Source organism: Erpetoichthys calabaricus, chromosome 7, assembly GCF_900747795.2.
Source record: "Erpetoichthys calabaricus chromosome 7, fErpCal1.3, whole genome shotgun sequence".
NCBI classification, from domain to species: domain Eukaryota; kingdom Metazoa; phylum Chordata; class Cladistia; order Polypteriformes; family Polypteridae; genus Erpetoichthys; species Erpetoichthys calabaricus.
Window position 1 is genome coordinate 128,753,433 of NC_041400.2, and position 18,068 is coordinate 128,771,500.

An 18,068-nucleotide genomic window follows, 5' to 3' on the forward strand; every position below is an offset into this window, starting at 1 on the left:
ATGTTATGTTTAAGAAAATTGAACAACAATTAGTCACAGACCCTCCACCACTAACACACATCAATCAATGCCATTTTCACATCACTTGAATTGCAGTCTGCTGTGTGTGAAAGCTATTGAGCCACCACAAGCCTATTTGTGCCCTGTTTTAAACTCTATTCTAAAGTGTTGTTAAATAGCTCATATTTAATGTTGTTTACTAACACATGTAATTGAATTCTATTATCGTAATTACTTTTAAATATGACTCATTGCTACTAAACTATTTAATAAAAAATAAATAAAAAATTTGAACAACTCCAAATTGGGAGTGGTGCTTTTGTAGCACAGTGATGCAGACTTATTAATGGTTGCCTTCAGTCTTAGTAAGTGCGGAATGAGAGTTGTGTGTTTGAGGATACACCCTAAGTCCTTTGTGCAATTTTTTTTGATGTCTGTGTGTAGCTGAGGTTTAAAGAGTACCTGGGTTTCACTCTACTGTTTTAGGATGACCATGTTCTCTTGGAGCAGTTTGCACCTAGAAATAACACAGCTGGGATGAGAGTGAAAGCTGTCAAATCCCACAGGAAAATATTTGCTTGTCTCTACAGATGATAGGTGATGATACACATAGTAGAAGAAGTTCCCAGCATGGAATAAAGTAAAGGTACAGCTATTAAATAAATTACCCAGGGAAAAATTTGTGTATCCAAACCAAAATTTCACCGATAAGACCCACTGTAGGGGCTAACTATGCATTCCTCTGCCAAGTCACAAACAAGCCCTCATAAAGCAGAGCTGCAGTCAGTAAATAAAGTTCAAAAAGGGGAATCTGTGCAAAATTTGGATTTTCTTATCTGACACACATTCCACCTTATATGTTACATTATATAAATATATAATATATATAATATAAAATGCACACACACACTCTAACATTGAAAAGTCTGGAGTCACCCAGAAATTTTCATGTTTTTTATAGAAACTGAAACTGATACCTATTTATTGATACCATTAAACTGATTTAAAAATGTAACCAAAACATTACTAATGGCTATTACTGCTTGAAATAAAAGGTTTTTAATTTATTATTCACATGTCAAAGTAACGTCTACATGAATGCTGGGACCCAAGGTTTCCCAGCAGAACTGACTCCGCTGGCTTGCCTTCTTCCCACAGTGCATCCTGCTGTCATCTCTTTCCCATGTAAACAACACACACGAACCTGGCTGTCCACACGATTCACAAGGTCACCTTCTTCCATTGATCCATGGTCTAGATCTAACGTTCATGTTCCCATTGTAGTTGCCTTTGGTGGTGGACACAGGTCAGCACTGACACACTGGATCAGTCTGTGGCTGAGCAGCAAGCTGCAATGTGTGTTCTGACTCCTTTCTCTCATGCCCAGCATTCAGTTTTTCAGCAATTTTTGTGCAACAGTAGCTCTTCTGTGGGATTGGAGCAGTTGAGCTTGCCTTTGCTCCCCACTCTCATCAATGAGCCTTGGGCACCCACGACTCTGTCTCTGGTTCGCCAGTTGTCTTTCCTTTGACCACTTTTAGTAGGTACTAATGTCTGCATACCGGAACCCAACAAGACCTGCCATTTTCGAGATGTTTTGAACCAGTCATCTAGCCAGCTCAATTTTGCCCTTTTCAAAGTCATTCATATCCTTATGCTTGCCCATTTTTCCTGCTCCCAACACATCAACTTCAAGAACTGACTGTTTGCTTACTGTCTAATATATCCCAACTCTTGACAGGTACCATTGTAACAAGATAATCAATGTTAATCACTTCAACTGTGACTATTTTTAATGTTTAAGCTGATTGGTAAATATATATATTTTATATATATAATATACATAACATGTATGTGTGTGTGTTTCTGGGGATATTTTAGATATGCAATTCATATAGCAGGATTAAATTTACAATTTTTGTAAAGAGACGGGGGCAGGGCAGTGTGGGTGGGCAGTAGATAAGGTAAAAATGTTAGGTCATTAAAACCTTGTCCATGGGGATACTTTCTCTCTATTCTTTGAAACCTACTGTTGCTAATTTACCCCCTTTGCAGTCCTTCCAGAACCATCTGTTTGAAGTTGCCCCCTGCATCTGACTCTATACCTAGTTGTAAATGCTATAATCTGTTGAACAATGTTTGCCTGCATGTCATCTCTCAGCATGTCAGAACACAAGAGCTGACTTGCACATAATTGTGGGGCTCCTCATCTTTTATTAGTTTTGCCTATAGATTAAGCTATAGAAGTTAAACTTTCTAAGGCAGTAGATAAGCCAATACATGATCAAAACTGTTTGTAATAGGGGTAACATATTATAAAAAGTGTTCTATATTGAATCCTGTTATTATAAGCATACGTTTCGGAAGTTCTTTTTCTTTCATTTGATGTTTGATGCATAGGTTATATTGTACCTATTTATATCCTGTGGCCAAAAAGGCACAACAGGTAAACAAACAAGTTCATGAATTATTTAGTAATTATTGAATATTGGTCAAAAAAGATCTGAATGATTTTCTTTTTTCCCCATGTGAGGAATATGGTAATAGCATTTTTATGTACAGCATGCTAGGATGTGAATTAAATATAATTAGTGTTTTTGTAGCATAGTATTTCCTTTACATTTTATATTCATAAAGTGAAAATTTATATTTAGCTATTTATCTTAAATACTTCATTAAATTCTAAGGCATAATCTGCACTTCTTAGATGTTAACTAACATTTTAGAGCTTAATGTTGAGAGATGAAAGCAATTTGTGTAATGTGTTTGAAACATGTTAATTAAAAGCTGAACATTGTAAATAAACATAAATGCTGTTTTTCACATTAGACAGTCAATAGACAGCATTATTTGATTTCTTTTATCATGTATTGGTTTTTTCTGTAATGTGTACATTTTTTAAACTTTTGTAAAGTTTTGTTGACTTCTGTTTATCTTTGTGGATTATTAGTTTTATTTTAAGTGCCTTAAAGATTTACTGTGTTTGCTAAGAATTGCAAAGCTAAAATAGAATTCTTCCATTATTGTATTATATATTTTACAGGCTTTTTGAACATTTTAATAGTTCTGGAGAAACACATCTAGACAAGGTAAACATATATATTAGTAATGCTTTGCATATCCAATTGTTCTTCAATAATTTTGTACAAGACACAAATATGGAGAATTCAGTTACAGATATAATCCTGGAGTAAAAACCTCTGCTTACCCTATAGAGTTCCAAAATTACTCAATAGATACTCTTTGCTCTGTAGATGATTTGGCAGGGGCAGTAGAGTAGGGGCCAGTACTGAAGATCAATCACACTCTTGCTTTGTATACTCAGCTGCCTTTGTTTACTGTGTAGGAGTCTATGTCTTTGCATGTGGAAATTGCATGTATACAAGTAAACCTAAAGGCGCTTTTTCTAGGATAATTTTAATTTCTACCAGGCTGGTAAAATATATTACAGTTGCGTTCTGTCAGAGTATCTGTAGAATGTTAGTTACATTGAAATGAAAGCACAAAGTCACAGTTTCATTGTCATTTGAAGAGAAGTAAAAAAAGTACAGCCTAACAGGAGTAGATCAGTTTATGGATTTAGGGTGATTTTTTTTCTCTAGCTTTGACAGAGCAGACTGAACAACACATTGTTCTTTAAATAGATTGTTTTTATAATGCTTATTGGTTTAGTGTTCAGAATGTATTTGAATATCAATCATACCTTAAAAGTTTACTTCACTTTATTTGTTTTTTTCAGGCTTGAAACATTCACATATATATGAGAATTAATTATTAAGGATGCAGTTGAAGTACAGTATTTAACTGCATTTGAAAATGCTAGAAATAAGTTGTTTTAGAGCAAAATTATTTTAGTGTTTTTTCTCTTTTTACATTTTGAAATGAGATAGAATATGAATTGAGGAAACATTATGCATTTTTTAGTTAGTAGCATATCATTACAGTAAATAATATGTGTATTACTTGAATTCTTGTTATTCAAAAAATCAAAGCATTTCCTTTACATTTGGTTCTTACATTTGCATTTCATCATCAGCTTTAAAACAGCTATATAATTAAATGCATATTAAAATAGAGAGGTAGATGCTTTTGCTTTCAAGCAATACATTTGTTGCAATGTTGTATTTTCGATAATATCTTACATTATTCTTTTCATTCTACATATGTAATAGGATTATTATTTTTTTTACTCAAGAGCATGAAATCTGTTTGACAATATCAGGTGAAAAATTATTTATTTTCTATTGTTCTACCCTCCTAAAAATGTAATACTGTACGGTATATACAGAGCCAGGTCTCTGTCAATCTAAATTTTAAAAATTTGGAATTTGATTACTTTACATATGTAATGTAAAAAGTCAGACTTAACTACCATCTTTTCTACTCAGAACAAATACAATTGGATGTTTGGATTTCAGCTTGAGAAACAAGAAAATAATAGTCTGTAGATGGCTTTTTTTATTTTATGAAACATTGTTCAGGCAGCACAATCACTGAGGACCATGCAAAGAAATTAACAATGTGAGTTAAAAGTGCAGTAAACTATAATGTATAACATATGATATAGACATTCATATGAACAGTGAAATTTTCAATAAAAAATAAAGGATAAAAATAACTGAATAAGAATGTCAGGTTTTGAAAGTATGAAAAAAGGGTTGAGGTTCTATATAGAACTGAATGTTTAGATGAAAAGACCTCTATAGTTGGTCACAGTGAAATAATTGTTTAGAGAGAGTGCATTAAAGATGAATCTACTTTTGTCTATAATTTAAGGAAATGTGGGAAAATCATAATCTACCTTTGGTAGAAAAGTGTTGTCATATAATTTTGATGTGAGAATAACTTTGTTTAATAAATCAACATAGCTTAGCCAGTTGGGAAATTGTTTTGATTTTGGAATCCAATGTAGGTCAGGTCCTCAGCAACAACATGTTGAGCTACTCCTAATCTATTAACATATTTTGGAGATTGTCCATTCTGTAAAAAAAAAATACTCTAGTCCAAAGGAGATATCATGAGGTCAGTGCAACTGAATTTACAGTTAAAGGCAAAAAAGCAGAGGTAGATTTTGAAAATATTTGGTCAGTAATGGGACAAACTTATAACTGCAGCTGAGATGTGATAATCACAATTCAAGACTCTGCCTAGAATGACTGTCAAAACAGGTAATACTGAGTCACTGGGAGAATCCATAATCTTGATTTGCACTGGCAAATCAGGTAGAGCTAGTTCTTTTTTTCTTGTAAGTTGTAGAAAAAATTCTGCTACCTAGACTTTCATTATGTTAATGGTGTTAGTGAGCTCTTCCATATTGACATGACTGGTATCTTCAGTATAATCATGGAACGTCAATATCTGTATGGGTTGAAATATACAAATATTATAGAAAAGCGTATCAAGAAAACATTTTTAAGGATACTACAGGAAAAAACTGAAAGAAATAGGTTCCCTTTCTGAGAAACTAGCTAAAATGGTATAGTTAAATGTAAGGTTGTCCATATTTTGACCTGTTGATTATTTTAATTAATTTATTTAGGCAATTGCTTCAGTTTTTTGTAAATATATATTTTTTCTTGGCAGAATTTTTTTCATGCTGTTTTTCTCTTCTATGTGATAGGTAAAGCCAAAGGATGTTTGCCACTGTGCTACCTTTTAATATGCTTATGGGAGGGAGTTAAATGTTTGTATTGTCATTTGCTTTCTTTAGGTACTTTTAATAATCGACAGACCCCCGCAAGGGATTGTAGTATAGTTGCTCTTTTCATGTTAATGACTTTTCTAGTTTCTGTTGTTATACTAAATGAAAAGGAAGTGTTTAACTGTAACACTTGTGCACACAATACCTAAGTACCTGAAAAGAGCTCTTAAATACTAAGTAAAATGTCACTAGGAGAGAAAGACAAATAACACTGATGTGAAGCTTAATGTTTTACCATTTTCTGTGTGTAACTGGGCCCTTTGTCCTCATTGGGAGCCAAGCACTGCATACATTAATGCTATACAGTAGTAACTGCTGTGATGTCACTTACCTCAGCAAATGTGGATGTTATAAGTTGTACATATTACCTGCTTGTTACAATGACACATTTAGTATTTTTTTTTAAGTTTTCTGCTGTTATTTACTAGCCATCAAATTAAAACTAGTAAAATACTTTGTATAGATTTTAAATAACTGTTGTCATTTAGCAGTGGGGTGTAAGTTTTTTTTTTATATGTGTTACTTTATTTATTGTAATTTTTGAAAAACAACATTAACATACTGTAAAATGTATCAGTACAGTAAAATATTGGAAGCAAAAGTCTGTGATACGGTTTACATATGTGTAGCTGGAAATCCACAAAGGGAGATCTAAAAATATCAATAGTATGTGAAATACAGATCTAGTTCAGACAAACGTACTGTTGTTATATCTTGGAATACAATGAAAAGTATGTGTCGACTAGTTTGCAGGTGCAGAAACTTCAAAATCTTCAATATTAAAATGGTATGCATATACAAAAGAAATACACGGATCAGCCACAATGCTAAAACCAGCTGCTTCATATTGTGTAGGTCCCACTTGTGCCACTAAAACAACTCTGACCCATCAAGGCATGTATTACACAAGACCTATGAAAGTGTCCTGTACTTTCTGGCACCATGATGTTAGCAGCAGATCCTTTAAGTTCTATAAATTGTGGGATGATGCCTCCATGGATCACACTTGTTTTTCTAGCACATCCCACAGATGCTCGATCAGGCTGAGATCTGGGGAATTTGCCACGTCAACACCTCAAACTCTTTGCCATGTCTCTCAAACCATTTCCTGAACAATTTTTATAGTGTGGAAGGGTACATTATGCTGCTTAAGAGATCACTGCCATCACTGAATACTGTTGCCATGAAGAGGTGTATGTGGCTTGCAACAATCTTTAGATAGGTGGTACATGTCAACATGAATGCCAGGACCCAAAGTTTCCCAGCAGAACATTGCCCAGAGCATCATACTTGCCTTCTTCCCACAGTGCATCTGGCTGCCATCACTTCTCCAGGTATCCCCACATGATCTAAGACAACACTTGATTCACCAGACCAGGCCACCCACTTCCATTGCCCCATGGTCTAGTTTTGAAGCTCACATGGTCTAGTTTTGAAGCTCACATGCCCACTGTAGGTGCTTTCAGCACTGGACAGGGGTCCGTATGTGCACGCTGAGCTATCTGTGGTTACACATCCCCATAAGGAGTAAGCTGCAATGCACTGTGTGTTCCAACACCTTTCCTTCATAACCAGCGTTAAGTTTTTCCACAATTTGTGCTACAGTAGTCTGCTGTAGGATCAGACCAGTTGTGCTAGCCATTGCTCCTCACACACACCTGCAACACTTGGGTACCCATGACCCTGTCACCAGTTCACCTGTTGTCCTTCTTGGGTCCATTTTGGTAGGTACTAACCATTACATATTGGGAACACCTCGTAAGACCTGTTGTTTTGGAGAGACTCTGACTCAATCGTCTAGCCATCACAATTTGACTGCTGTTAAAGTTGCTCAGATCCTTACATTTGCCTGTTTTTCCTGCTTCCAACATAACACCTGCTTAATATGTCCCACCCCTTAACAGGTGCCACTGTAACAAGATAATCAGTGATATTAGCGTTACCTGTCAGTGGTTTTAATGTTGTGACTGACCAGTGTATACACAGTTTCTTTTTTTCTTTTTTTTTTTTAAAGTTTTTCAATTAATTTAATGGATTATTAAATTCGTTTAAATGGTTATTCCAATAGAGGGTTGTGGGGTGTAGCATCAGGCACATGGCAGGAACCAACACTTGGATGAATGTACCCCCACACTACCTCACTCTGGATCAGTTTATTGTTTCTTGTCAGTGTAACTTGCATATCTTTGTGATGTGGAAGGCATATGGAGTAACCAGACAAAATCCTCACAGACATTGGAAAAATATGCAAACTACATGGTTTGGCCTGGGATTTGAACCCCGGACTCTAGATTTGTGACTCAACAACAATGGCTGTGGGAACCAGCTGTTTTTGAAGAGATAAACATGTAAGCATACTGCAAGACCACCAATAAAAAATTTAAATGGGAATCACCAGTGTAAGGATAGCTGGAAACCAACAGGATGGAGCACTCAATATTAATATCCCTTCTGCTCCTCATAATTCACCTGAAATGTTTGTTATATGCATTTATGACAAATATGTTCTAGGGTTATTCAGATAAGGGAAACAGAATTTTTGAGGTAATGAGTTATGCTCGTTGGAGATGTGTTGCATGTTAATGAGCACATGCAAGTAAGAATTTCACTGTACTCTGTACATGTGACAGTAATGACCCCATAACAATGGTCAGTCATTAGACGCTTAGTGCAACCCTTAAATGGTTTGCTTACGTCTAGGGCCTAATCAACTCTGAATGGAAAGAAAAGAAGCAAAATAAAGGAATAGGTAAGAGGGAGATTGAATGTGGTGTGTATGTGGAAAAAGCAGTAGCTAGAAAAGAATTCCAGTCAACTTTTTTTTTTTTTTTTTTTTTTTGGAAGGATCCCATATGCTATACGGGTATCTTCTCCCAATGCTGAGCTGATTAATTTCTTAAAAAAAAAAATTCTCTCTTTTCATATTTGTATATACAGGCAATTACCACTGTTACCTTTGATGTACAAGGAAGTGTTTCTGAAGAAAACCTAAATGCTTACATTCAGGTAAGGGAGTTTATGATCTTTTCCTTTATGCTTATGATACTTTTGTAGAGAAATGATATACAATAAAACCTGAACCAAAACTGACAGAACATAGGTAACCAAGTATTTTTCTCTTAAGAATCTTTTGTGGGAGAAGAACATTGAAGACAAAACAGGTGCTCCCATGAACATCATAAGACTGAAGGTATTTTTATATTGGCTGTGATTTTATTATGCAGTTTCTATTCAGTTTTGACTTTATTCTCAAATACTGTACATATCACTTGAATAAGAGTGAATGTTCATTAAGTGAATAGAATACTTAGTATATTAATATCATAAATATTAAATGTTATATGTACATTGATTACTATATTAAAGTATATTACATTATATCTTGTAAATCCCCCTAAAAAATAATTTACAAAGTTGAGAAACCTCAAAACTGTCTCATAGATCTCAGCATTTTCTGGTCAAGCCCAGTGTTTTATTTGCTATACTTACAAAACTTGTCACACTCTTACAAACTAATCAACAATATCTATAAGATGAATAATATGCTTATTTTTAGAAAAAAAAAATTAAAAAAAAAACTTTGGTTGTGTATGTGTGCTCTCTCTTTAACTAGTAATTTGTGGTAAAACATTTTGCTCCAATTACAGCAGTAAACCAGTTTAAACAGTTCTTATTTAAATTACTTTATGAGCTACAGTATACTGGCATTGCACCAAACATATCTGTTTAAATTAAAACAAAAAAAGTTCTACCATGGGCACATAATTTCATAATACATTTTATAATATGGTTTTAGGAGAATAACCATATCTTCTCCTAAAATTTATACAAGCTTGAATATATTTTTTACTGTTGTTAAAATGGCATCTGTTTGCCACCCCCACTACACAGTTCAGTCTTGAGGAAAGCAAAAAAACTGTTAGAATGTCCAAGGACTAGTCAGTTACTGTTATAAATTCCTGCTGCTTCTTTTTAAGAATTGATAATGGGTTTTTGGTAGCTCCTCTGATTAACTTTCTCCACAGCCATTCATCATTTGTAGGGAGTACTAGAGGTGCTGTAATGTCTTTACTTCTTAATGATTGACATTTCAGTGTCTATGACATAGGTGATGTCTCTGAAATTTTTTTATATCTCGTTCCTCATCTGTACCTTTTAAAAATGAGATCCAGGAGATCTTTTGTTATTGTTTTGTGTAAAATTATCTGTACAATATGAAAACAAAACACCTTCAGGGAAAACCCACAGGATCCCTACAATTTCATTTTGACTTAATCAAAATTGCTTCTGCCACTATCAGGTGAAGGAAAAGTTCTATTTCTATGTGATTTAGGATGTGAATGGTTATATAAATCTAAATACAGTTGCAACCTACCTTTGGAAGGGTGTGCATATTTTGTTATATTCAATTAGGCATCTTAGAAAGAAAAAAAGTGTTCAGTAAGAGCAGAAAACTTAAATAAAAACAACCACCCACATATTGCAGCTTTAATTAATTATTTTCTGGACCTGCAACATTATCTTGTAACTAACAATGCTTAAGTTGAAAAATGAGGAAATAGTTGTGAAAAATAATTGTTTAATTCATGGTAGTAGTTACAGTATACATGTAGATAATGTTACAATGGTAGCACTGCTGCCTTGCAGTATGGAGACCAGGGTTAACGTCCCATGTCCCTGCCTGCATGGAGTTTGTATGTTCTCCCTGTATCTGTGTGTATTTCCTCCCACAGTCCAAAGACATGCAATTTAGATGGATTGGTGATACTAAATTGGCCCTAGTGTGTGTGTGTGTGTTTACCCTGCCATGGACTGGTGTACTGTCCAGGGTTTGTTCCTACCTTGTGCCGTATGCTGACTGGGATAGACTCCAGCACCGCCTTCAGCCCTGTTCAGGCCTAAGCAGGTTAAAATAACTGACTCTGTGATAAATACCTGATACTGATTTTCTGTATTAATAAGTCTTTTTACTTTGCCATTTACAAAAAAATAAAAAGTATAAATTTTAGTAGATTTAGAAGATTTAAGAGTCATAAAACACCAATGAGCATGACACCGCCATGTTAATAATTTTACAAACAATTTTGGTTAAATGTTAATTACTACATAACAGATTCAACATAGAATGTTATGTTCTCGTAATTGTACAAAAAAATGTTGCATGTTGCTATGAATGGTATGACACTGAAAAAGATAAGCAGAAAAAAATCTGATGATGTAACATCAGATAAGAAAACCATTGTAGACTCACACTTAGCATTACCAAAATATTTTTTATACAGTATCAGCAATTACCACCATACATTAAACATATCTAACATGGATGAATATTATCAATCTTTTGCTATAAAAACTATGTAATTATGATGGCTGTGTCCTCACTTCTACGTACATTTTGGACATTCTTAACTTTCTTTGATAAAGTTTACATATGTGCAATTATTGCAGTTATTACGTATTAAAATATAGACATTAAAAAAGAACACACGTTTATTGAGATAAGATCATTAATACACAAAAGGTTTCAAATGTAAAATAAGTTTGGTATTGAACTGTTTGTAACGTCAGTAATTTACAGTCGTTCACTTACCCAAAACATTCTTCTGTCAGACTTTCTAAATGTTTGCATTTGCATTAATCATGTGTTTTAAAACAGGGAATAGTATCTGTGAATGGTAAATCTCACAAGATAATGATCCAGGGTGTTCATGAGCTGTATGACTTGGAGGAAACACCAGAAACATGGAAGCTAGGAGAACAAAGAATCAACAGATTGATATTCATCGGTAAGATGACTTGCTGCTTGGATAATAATTACATCAAATTAATCAATTAGCTTCATTGACACAATAGATTTACTGATTTACGTATTTCCATATTGGGCTTTTCTCCTTCATACTCCTAAAAATAAGGCTGTTAGATTAATTCCAATAGCAGTTCCAAACTGATCCAGTTTGAACATGAGTTTGAGTGTGGGTATGTGTGTTATTGAGCCCTATAGTGGATTTCTGGCCCATCTATGGTTGTTTTCTGCCTGGACCCCTGCAGCCATAAATCATATTTAAAGGGCTTGAGAATGTATGATATTTATCATATTATTATTATTAAATAAAAGCATGTCAGTTTTTAAATATTTCTGTAACTTTTTAAAAATATGCCAATTGTTGACATGAATGATTTTTCATTATTTTACAGGTAAAAATCTGGATAAGAAAATACTGGAAGATATGTTTAGTGCAACAGTTATTACTGAAAGAATGTGATAAATTAAGCAAACTCTTTTCATTTGCTACAATGACTGCTCAATATTTATGTACAAAATAATACTAGCTTGAAAACTTTTGATGAAAAGTTTGTTACTAGGAAAGACTGCAAAAATGTGAGTTATTTTCCAAATATTCTATAGAGCACATGAATTTATTTGAATCCTTTTTTTGTCTTGCCACTGAACATGTATTGTCTTCAACTTAATTTAGTTAAGAATTCTGTGAGAACAAACAAAATTTTAATAAAACATGTTGAGCACAGAAACCGCTTACTGGTAATGACATGGGGATAAATTAAGTATTGTATCATCTGGTTGTTTTTCTAAGCTTATTAAAGTATATTGTTAAGCCAAGTGTATTCTTAAGTTCAGAATGGATTGTAAATGTATTCAGATACAGAAACACAGAAGTATGAAAGGATAATTAGCATAGTCATTGCCAAACTAACATGGCAGCAATTAAAAATAAGCTACTGGTAAGGCAGTTAAATTAAATATTCCATATAATACTATTAATTTATTTTAGCCACTATACCCATACACACATATTTATTTTACAGATACAAGAGTATGAAACTAACAACGTTTTTTTAAAGTCTGTATTTCCACCTGTCTATCCGGTTTCCATTTTTTCATTACGTGATCCCATGAGTCTTTTCCAATACTGGTGCAAGGCAGGAACCAGGTCTAGACAGGACGCAACTCGCATCTATGTATCTATCTGTCATTATGGCCGATTTCCATTTTTCTATACGGAGCATCTTGTGAAACCAGAATAAATGCTTTTGAAACATGATGTCTTAAGAAGTGATGGACAATTTAATTTTATTTTTTATCTAACGTTGCAGTTGTTAAAGGCCGCTACCTCACGGCGCCAAACTGGTTTCCTACTGTCTGCGTGGAGTCTTAGAACACATGCGTGTGCAGGTTCGACCCGATACAAAGATGTTTTTCGGTGTTTCTCCAACGACGAAATGATTCCCGCGTTTACATACTGCCTTACACTGGATGCTGTTCATTTAAACTAGGATTCTCTGCTACTTCTTCGCCATTAAAATCAAACGGATTAAATAGGTGCAGTTCAAAGCCGTGGGTGACATTACTGCAAGTGCGAAGAGTAGCAAACCTTCATTATCTTAAAACTGAATGTCTTAAAACGTTGCGATGTACTGTATACTAATAACCGACATTTTAAAGATCATGCATGGTATTCGTTGAAGCTTTATAATCACATTATTGTTTTAGACAAAAGTACTATTTTGCTTTATATCATTCCCTTTCCATGGTTAATATGGTAGATTATATTATAAATCCGAGATAGTAAAGGATAAATGCCCCATTACTTTGACAATCAAATCATTTGGTAGCATGCCGTTGTTTAAGCAACCCATCCTGGATATGTTAACTAACACCTGTTTAGTAAGTGCAAGATTTCACAAACGCACGGTTTATTTTCTCACAATGGAAAGGGCCATTAAATTGGGAAGATTACTTGTGCGTTGTTTGCACTGGCTGAATTCGATGGATTCTCCTCTGGGAGCCTTTCTCATTCAAACATTTCAGGAAGTCCTAACGCTTGGGACGTGTCGAGGTAATTGCCCTGCGATGGGGGTCCGATATGCAATTGAAAGCATTGTTTTAGAAAGCTGCAACGTCAGCATTAAAATGGAAACAGGATGGTGTTTAACACGATTATCATTATCTTAAAAAAACTCATTTCATTTTAACACACGAGCCGCACAGTAAATCGATTCGAGCATACTAGACTAAACGTAGGTAAATCATAAGTCATTTATTGGTATCTCAGTGCTGTCTTAATCTCTGTGACCTGCCTCTATCGTATTAGTTTAGTGTAACAAATAAATTGGAGGGCAGTTTAGTTTGGTAGTCCGTACAAGCACTGAACCCTATGTCGGTTCACAATTCTATTCAATGATTAAACTTGAAAAAAAACTAAAGACGGCAAAGCATTTGATACGAATTAAACACATTATGCTTGATAAAGTAAACTTCTGCCATTCACGCTGAATCATTAGCTGTACACCTGAAACAGCAGAAGTGACTCTCCGCTACAAGCCATCGTAACTTCTTAACAGAACAGATAGACACTGCATCAGCAAAAAATATTGTACATATATTTAATAGTTTAAAACGTGCAAGATGTACATGATTTCTTCCCACTAAAACATAATTGTCTTTTGGAAGCAACATTTTACGCATTTGTGATGTTTTAAAAATTAAAGAAAATCATGAGCGTAATATTAGGCAATGGACGTTCATGTTTGTTTTTAACTTAATCGTTAATTTCCGTGCTGTTTTCTGTATGTGTTAATACCCGTTTCTTGACGGTTATTGACATTTTTCAATATGCATTTAGTTTGGCAGGCACTGAGAAAAAAAGTACTATATATTGCATTTTAATGCATAACTATTGATTGAAGGATTTCATTTGCTGGTTTCTTTCAGTACCTTTAATAATATGGACATATCCCAACAACAAGCCCTTTATGCGTGGTACTGCGGTGTCATTTCCTATTTCTTTCAGTTGTTGATTGCTTTGCTTAATGGCTCTTCACGCCTTTTTCAAAAGCAAGTCCCCACGGCCATTTTCATGGTCAAACCACCTGCGAGTGACCTGCACTATACAAACTAAACTGAACTGTTTTGGGGGTGCTGGGAGTGCAGGAGGTATGCAAAAGTCACAGGAGTTTGCGGTTTAAATCTTGGGCGTGGTGGCAATATTCACAGTCGTTTCCAATTGTGTACCGCCTAATAACATAAGTACCCTTTACGGTTTCTCACTGGGGGGGGGGGGGGGTTGAACTACCTCAGATATCGATCTGTTCATCAGGTCATTGTGAAGTTAACGAATATTTATTAAGCAGAACACTGAAAAAGCTCAACAGTCGAGATGATCTAGTGGATTATACTTTTAGTTGAGAATTGCGTTCCTTTTTGAACGGTAATGTTACATTGTTCGTATAAAATTAGATTTTTCTGTTATTGATTAATTGCCCAGAAACCTCATTTTTACGCCAATTTTAAAAATAATACAAAAGCTAATACTGGCATTTCAATAAAAACTGTAACTAAAAAGTACTGAATACGTACCAATAAAGTTTAAAGGGGTTTAGCGGTTTCAACTTAAGTGGATATACAAAAGGATCTTACAAATAACCTTTCGTTACTATTCAGTGTTTTTAAAACTTATTACACGCTACAAATTAAAGATCATTCGACCATCAGTCGATTTTCATAAGTCATTTGTTACATCCCCGGTCCTGCTGAGCCAGAGCCTATCCCACTAACAGGCAGGAACACACCCTGAACGGGATGCCAGATCTTTGCTGGCATTCACTGATTAACAGAAAATGCAGAATATTTACTAATTAGTCCAAACAGAACATTTTAATTTTACATACCATTTATAATATACGATAACGATAATGATTAATGATGATGATATTAAAAAAACATAAAAATAGAGAAATGACTTCATCAGGCCCAGGGTTTATTCTTGCCTTGCTCCCAGTGCTACCGTGGCTTCAGCACGTGTGTCCCTGAACTGGATTAAGCAGGTTGATAATAAATGAATGGAAGTATGAAACCGTGATTTACTAAATCTGATTCTGTTGACCACACAACAGACACCCTGAAAATGTGTGTTCTGTTTTTTTTTTGGTTTTTTTTTGAAGTAGCATGTATTTTTTGGTAAAGTGATGCAGAATATCCTAAGAATAATATTGTTAGAAAACAGTAAATACCGTAATGGCTTTATTGGTAAGGTCTGTATCGTTAATAACATTCCTCCCTTTTAATATTATGAATTTCAAAGTCTGCATTAGTTTTTTTTACACTTTTTAAGCAAAAGTATAGGAATAATGCATAGTAAATTATTTAAAGGTGAGTATTTTTGTAACGTATACATTTCCTGACGTGTCGCTCTTTTACGCTGTGAAAATTAATACTGAAAAAGTCTTGAACTACAGTACCAAACATCGTTTACATAATTGTGAAATATTCCTGGATTGATATCATAGTCCAGGCATGGCATGGTCAATGTAGTCTGCATTATCCCATTGCAAACGTGGGCTTTTCTCCGCGTGCTTTTATATACATCGCACATGTTGAGTGCTGACCCGCATTTTTCTCGGTGTGTGAGTTTTAAGGGTAGACGACTGAACGAACCCCTTACAGCTGATGCACTTCCAGCGAATTGATGATTGAATAAATGTTTAAAAAAAAAAAAGATTCAGAAAGGGGCGTGTTTGTCCCATAACAGTGGCAATTCAAAAATGGACTAATTTTAAAGCATGTTTTATTATAAACGGGCAAAAATTCTGGGTTTTAAGCTTGACTATTTTGTTGTGTTGAGTTTAAAATTACTGATTTTATGCACTTGAAAAGTTGACGCTTCTTTGCCACTTGGTGTCCGCCGCTTGTAGACACCACTGATAGCACTCATTGACCATTCATTTCGATTGGATAATCTGATAGGTCGGGACATCTTTTCAGGAGGCAGGAACTAAAGACCCACCCCTGGATAAAAACCAGAGAGTATCTGGACAATCGGTATAATGTGCCTGTGTCAGTCACACAATAGATTGACCGATGCGTTTTGCAGAACTGAAGGACTTGATATATAATCACTCACGAGGTGCGATAGTTTGAGGTCTGCCGGTCTTTATAAATATCGACTTCGCTATGACTCTCTCAAAGAACTGCATAGTTCCTAAACAACAGCTATGCGTTGCTTTAGAAGAAGAGGAAATCGATATCGTGGGAGAGGATGAGTGTTCCCTTGGAGGAGATCCCTACTCTGCTCTCAAAGTCACTGGCGAGGAAGGCACATCTTTGGAAATATCCGAGGCCGACTCTTCTGGGGAAAGTGAGGGTGGCTTCACTCCCGAAGCAAAGACTGGCTGCAGACCTGTTAACAACCTGGTGAAGCCGCCCTATTCATACATTGCTTTAATTACTATGGCCATCTTACAGAGCCCGCAAAAGAAACTCACCCTGAGTGGCATTTGTGACTTCATAAGCAGTAAATTTCCTTACTACAAGGAAAAGTTTCCGGCCTGGCAAAACTCGATCAGACACAATCTCTCGCTGAACGACTGTTTTGTGAAGATCCCGAGGGAACCTGGGAACCCGGGCAAAGGTAACTACTGGTCCCTCGACCCTGCGTCGGAAGATATGTTTGACAATGGAAGCTTTTTACGGCGGAGGAAACGATTCAAGCGACATCAGCCCGAGTTCGTCAAAGAAGGCCTGACATTTTACCCAAATTTAACTTGTTACCGCTCTTTCGGCCGGTCATGTGGGCAACAGGCGCCGCAAGCAACGGTTCAGCATAACGTGCTACGTTATATGCCAGTGCAAGATCAAGTGATGTTTCCTCATTTGGCTCAGCATTTGAGTTATCAGGAGCTTAACAGAAAGGTCCCCGACCACAAAGGACTTCACATAATGCCCACCCCAGGGCTGAAACCGGCCGACGCGCCGACCAAATGCTCCTTCACAATCGAGAGCATCATAGGCAGCTCGCACAACTCGTCCGGGCAGAATGCTCACTTGAACACTTCTTTGGATTATCCACACATTTTACAGAGATCGCCCAGCTGTTTGCTTCCTACAGTTTTATCCGCTGCACCGTCTACTGCGTTCAGCCCCCTCGCTGGCCAATCCAGAAATCATTTACAACTGCCTTATCCCCACTGCTAAACTGACTGCGAACGTCTAAGAGACTCGTGCAAACTTATTTGAAAATGAATGTGTACTCACCAAGCAAAACCGTATAAAATGGGGAGGCAATACCTAAAATGTCAAAACACCTCTGCTGATTATTCGGAATTTATTTCTTATAAAGAAGAGACTTCATCGATTGAAACCAGAGTGCTTGCTTGCTGTATTCGTGTAGAGATAATTATGAATTATCACTAAATGTACATATTATATTTATATTAAAATATTTATTAACTGAATGTTGCATTCCGAATTGGACAGAATATATTTCATGGACAACTGCTTTGTTGACGTCTTCATTATTTGGTTATGAAAGCCCAATAAATGACTTGGAAAAACTTTATCCTGGGACGTGTC

General features: G+C 35.5%; 2 protein-coding genes across 7 annotated transcripts in view; both read left to right on the plus strand.

The window, feature by feature from the left end:
• Positions 1 to 12,320, plus strand: part of cbwd (COBW domain containing) — a 67,974-nt gene extending 55,654 nt beyond the window's left edge. For all 6 annotated transcript variants that reach the window (XM_028805348.2, XM_051929679.1, XM_051929681.1 and 3 more), the window contains 5 exons: positions 3,044 to 3,089; positions 8,639 to 8,707; positions 8,826 to 8,891; positions 11,358 to 11,487; positions 11,897 to 12,320. In XM_028805348.2, coding sequence (XP_028661181.1) covers positions 3,044 to 3,089; positions 8,639 to 8,707; positions 8,826 to 8,891; positions 11,358 to 11,487; positions 11,897 to 11,964 — 379 coding nt within the window. In that variant the 3' untranslated portion in view covers positions 11,965 to 12,320. The remainder of the gene's footprint in view (positions 1 to 3,043; positions 3,090 to 8,638; positions 8,708 to 8,825; positions 8,892 to 11,357; positions 11,488 to 11,896) is intronic.
• Positions 12,321 to 15,773: 3,453 nt separating this feature from the next.
• Positions 15,774 to 17,867, plus strand: foxd5 (forkhead box D5). Its single transcript, XM_028805351.2, has one exon. It carries the CDS (start codon positions 16,671 to 16,673, stop codon positions 17,688 to 17,690), a length of 1,020 nt encoding a protein of 339 aa, XP_028661184.1. The 5' UTR covers positions 15,774 to 16,670; the 3' UTR covers positions 17,691 to 17,867.
• The last annotated feature ends 201 nt before the right edge of the window (positions 17,868 to 18,068 follow it).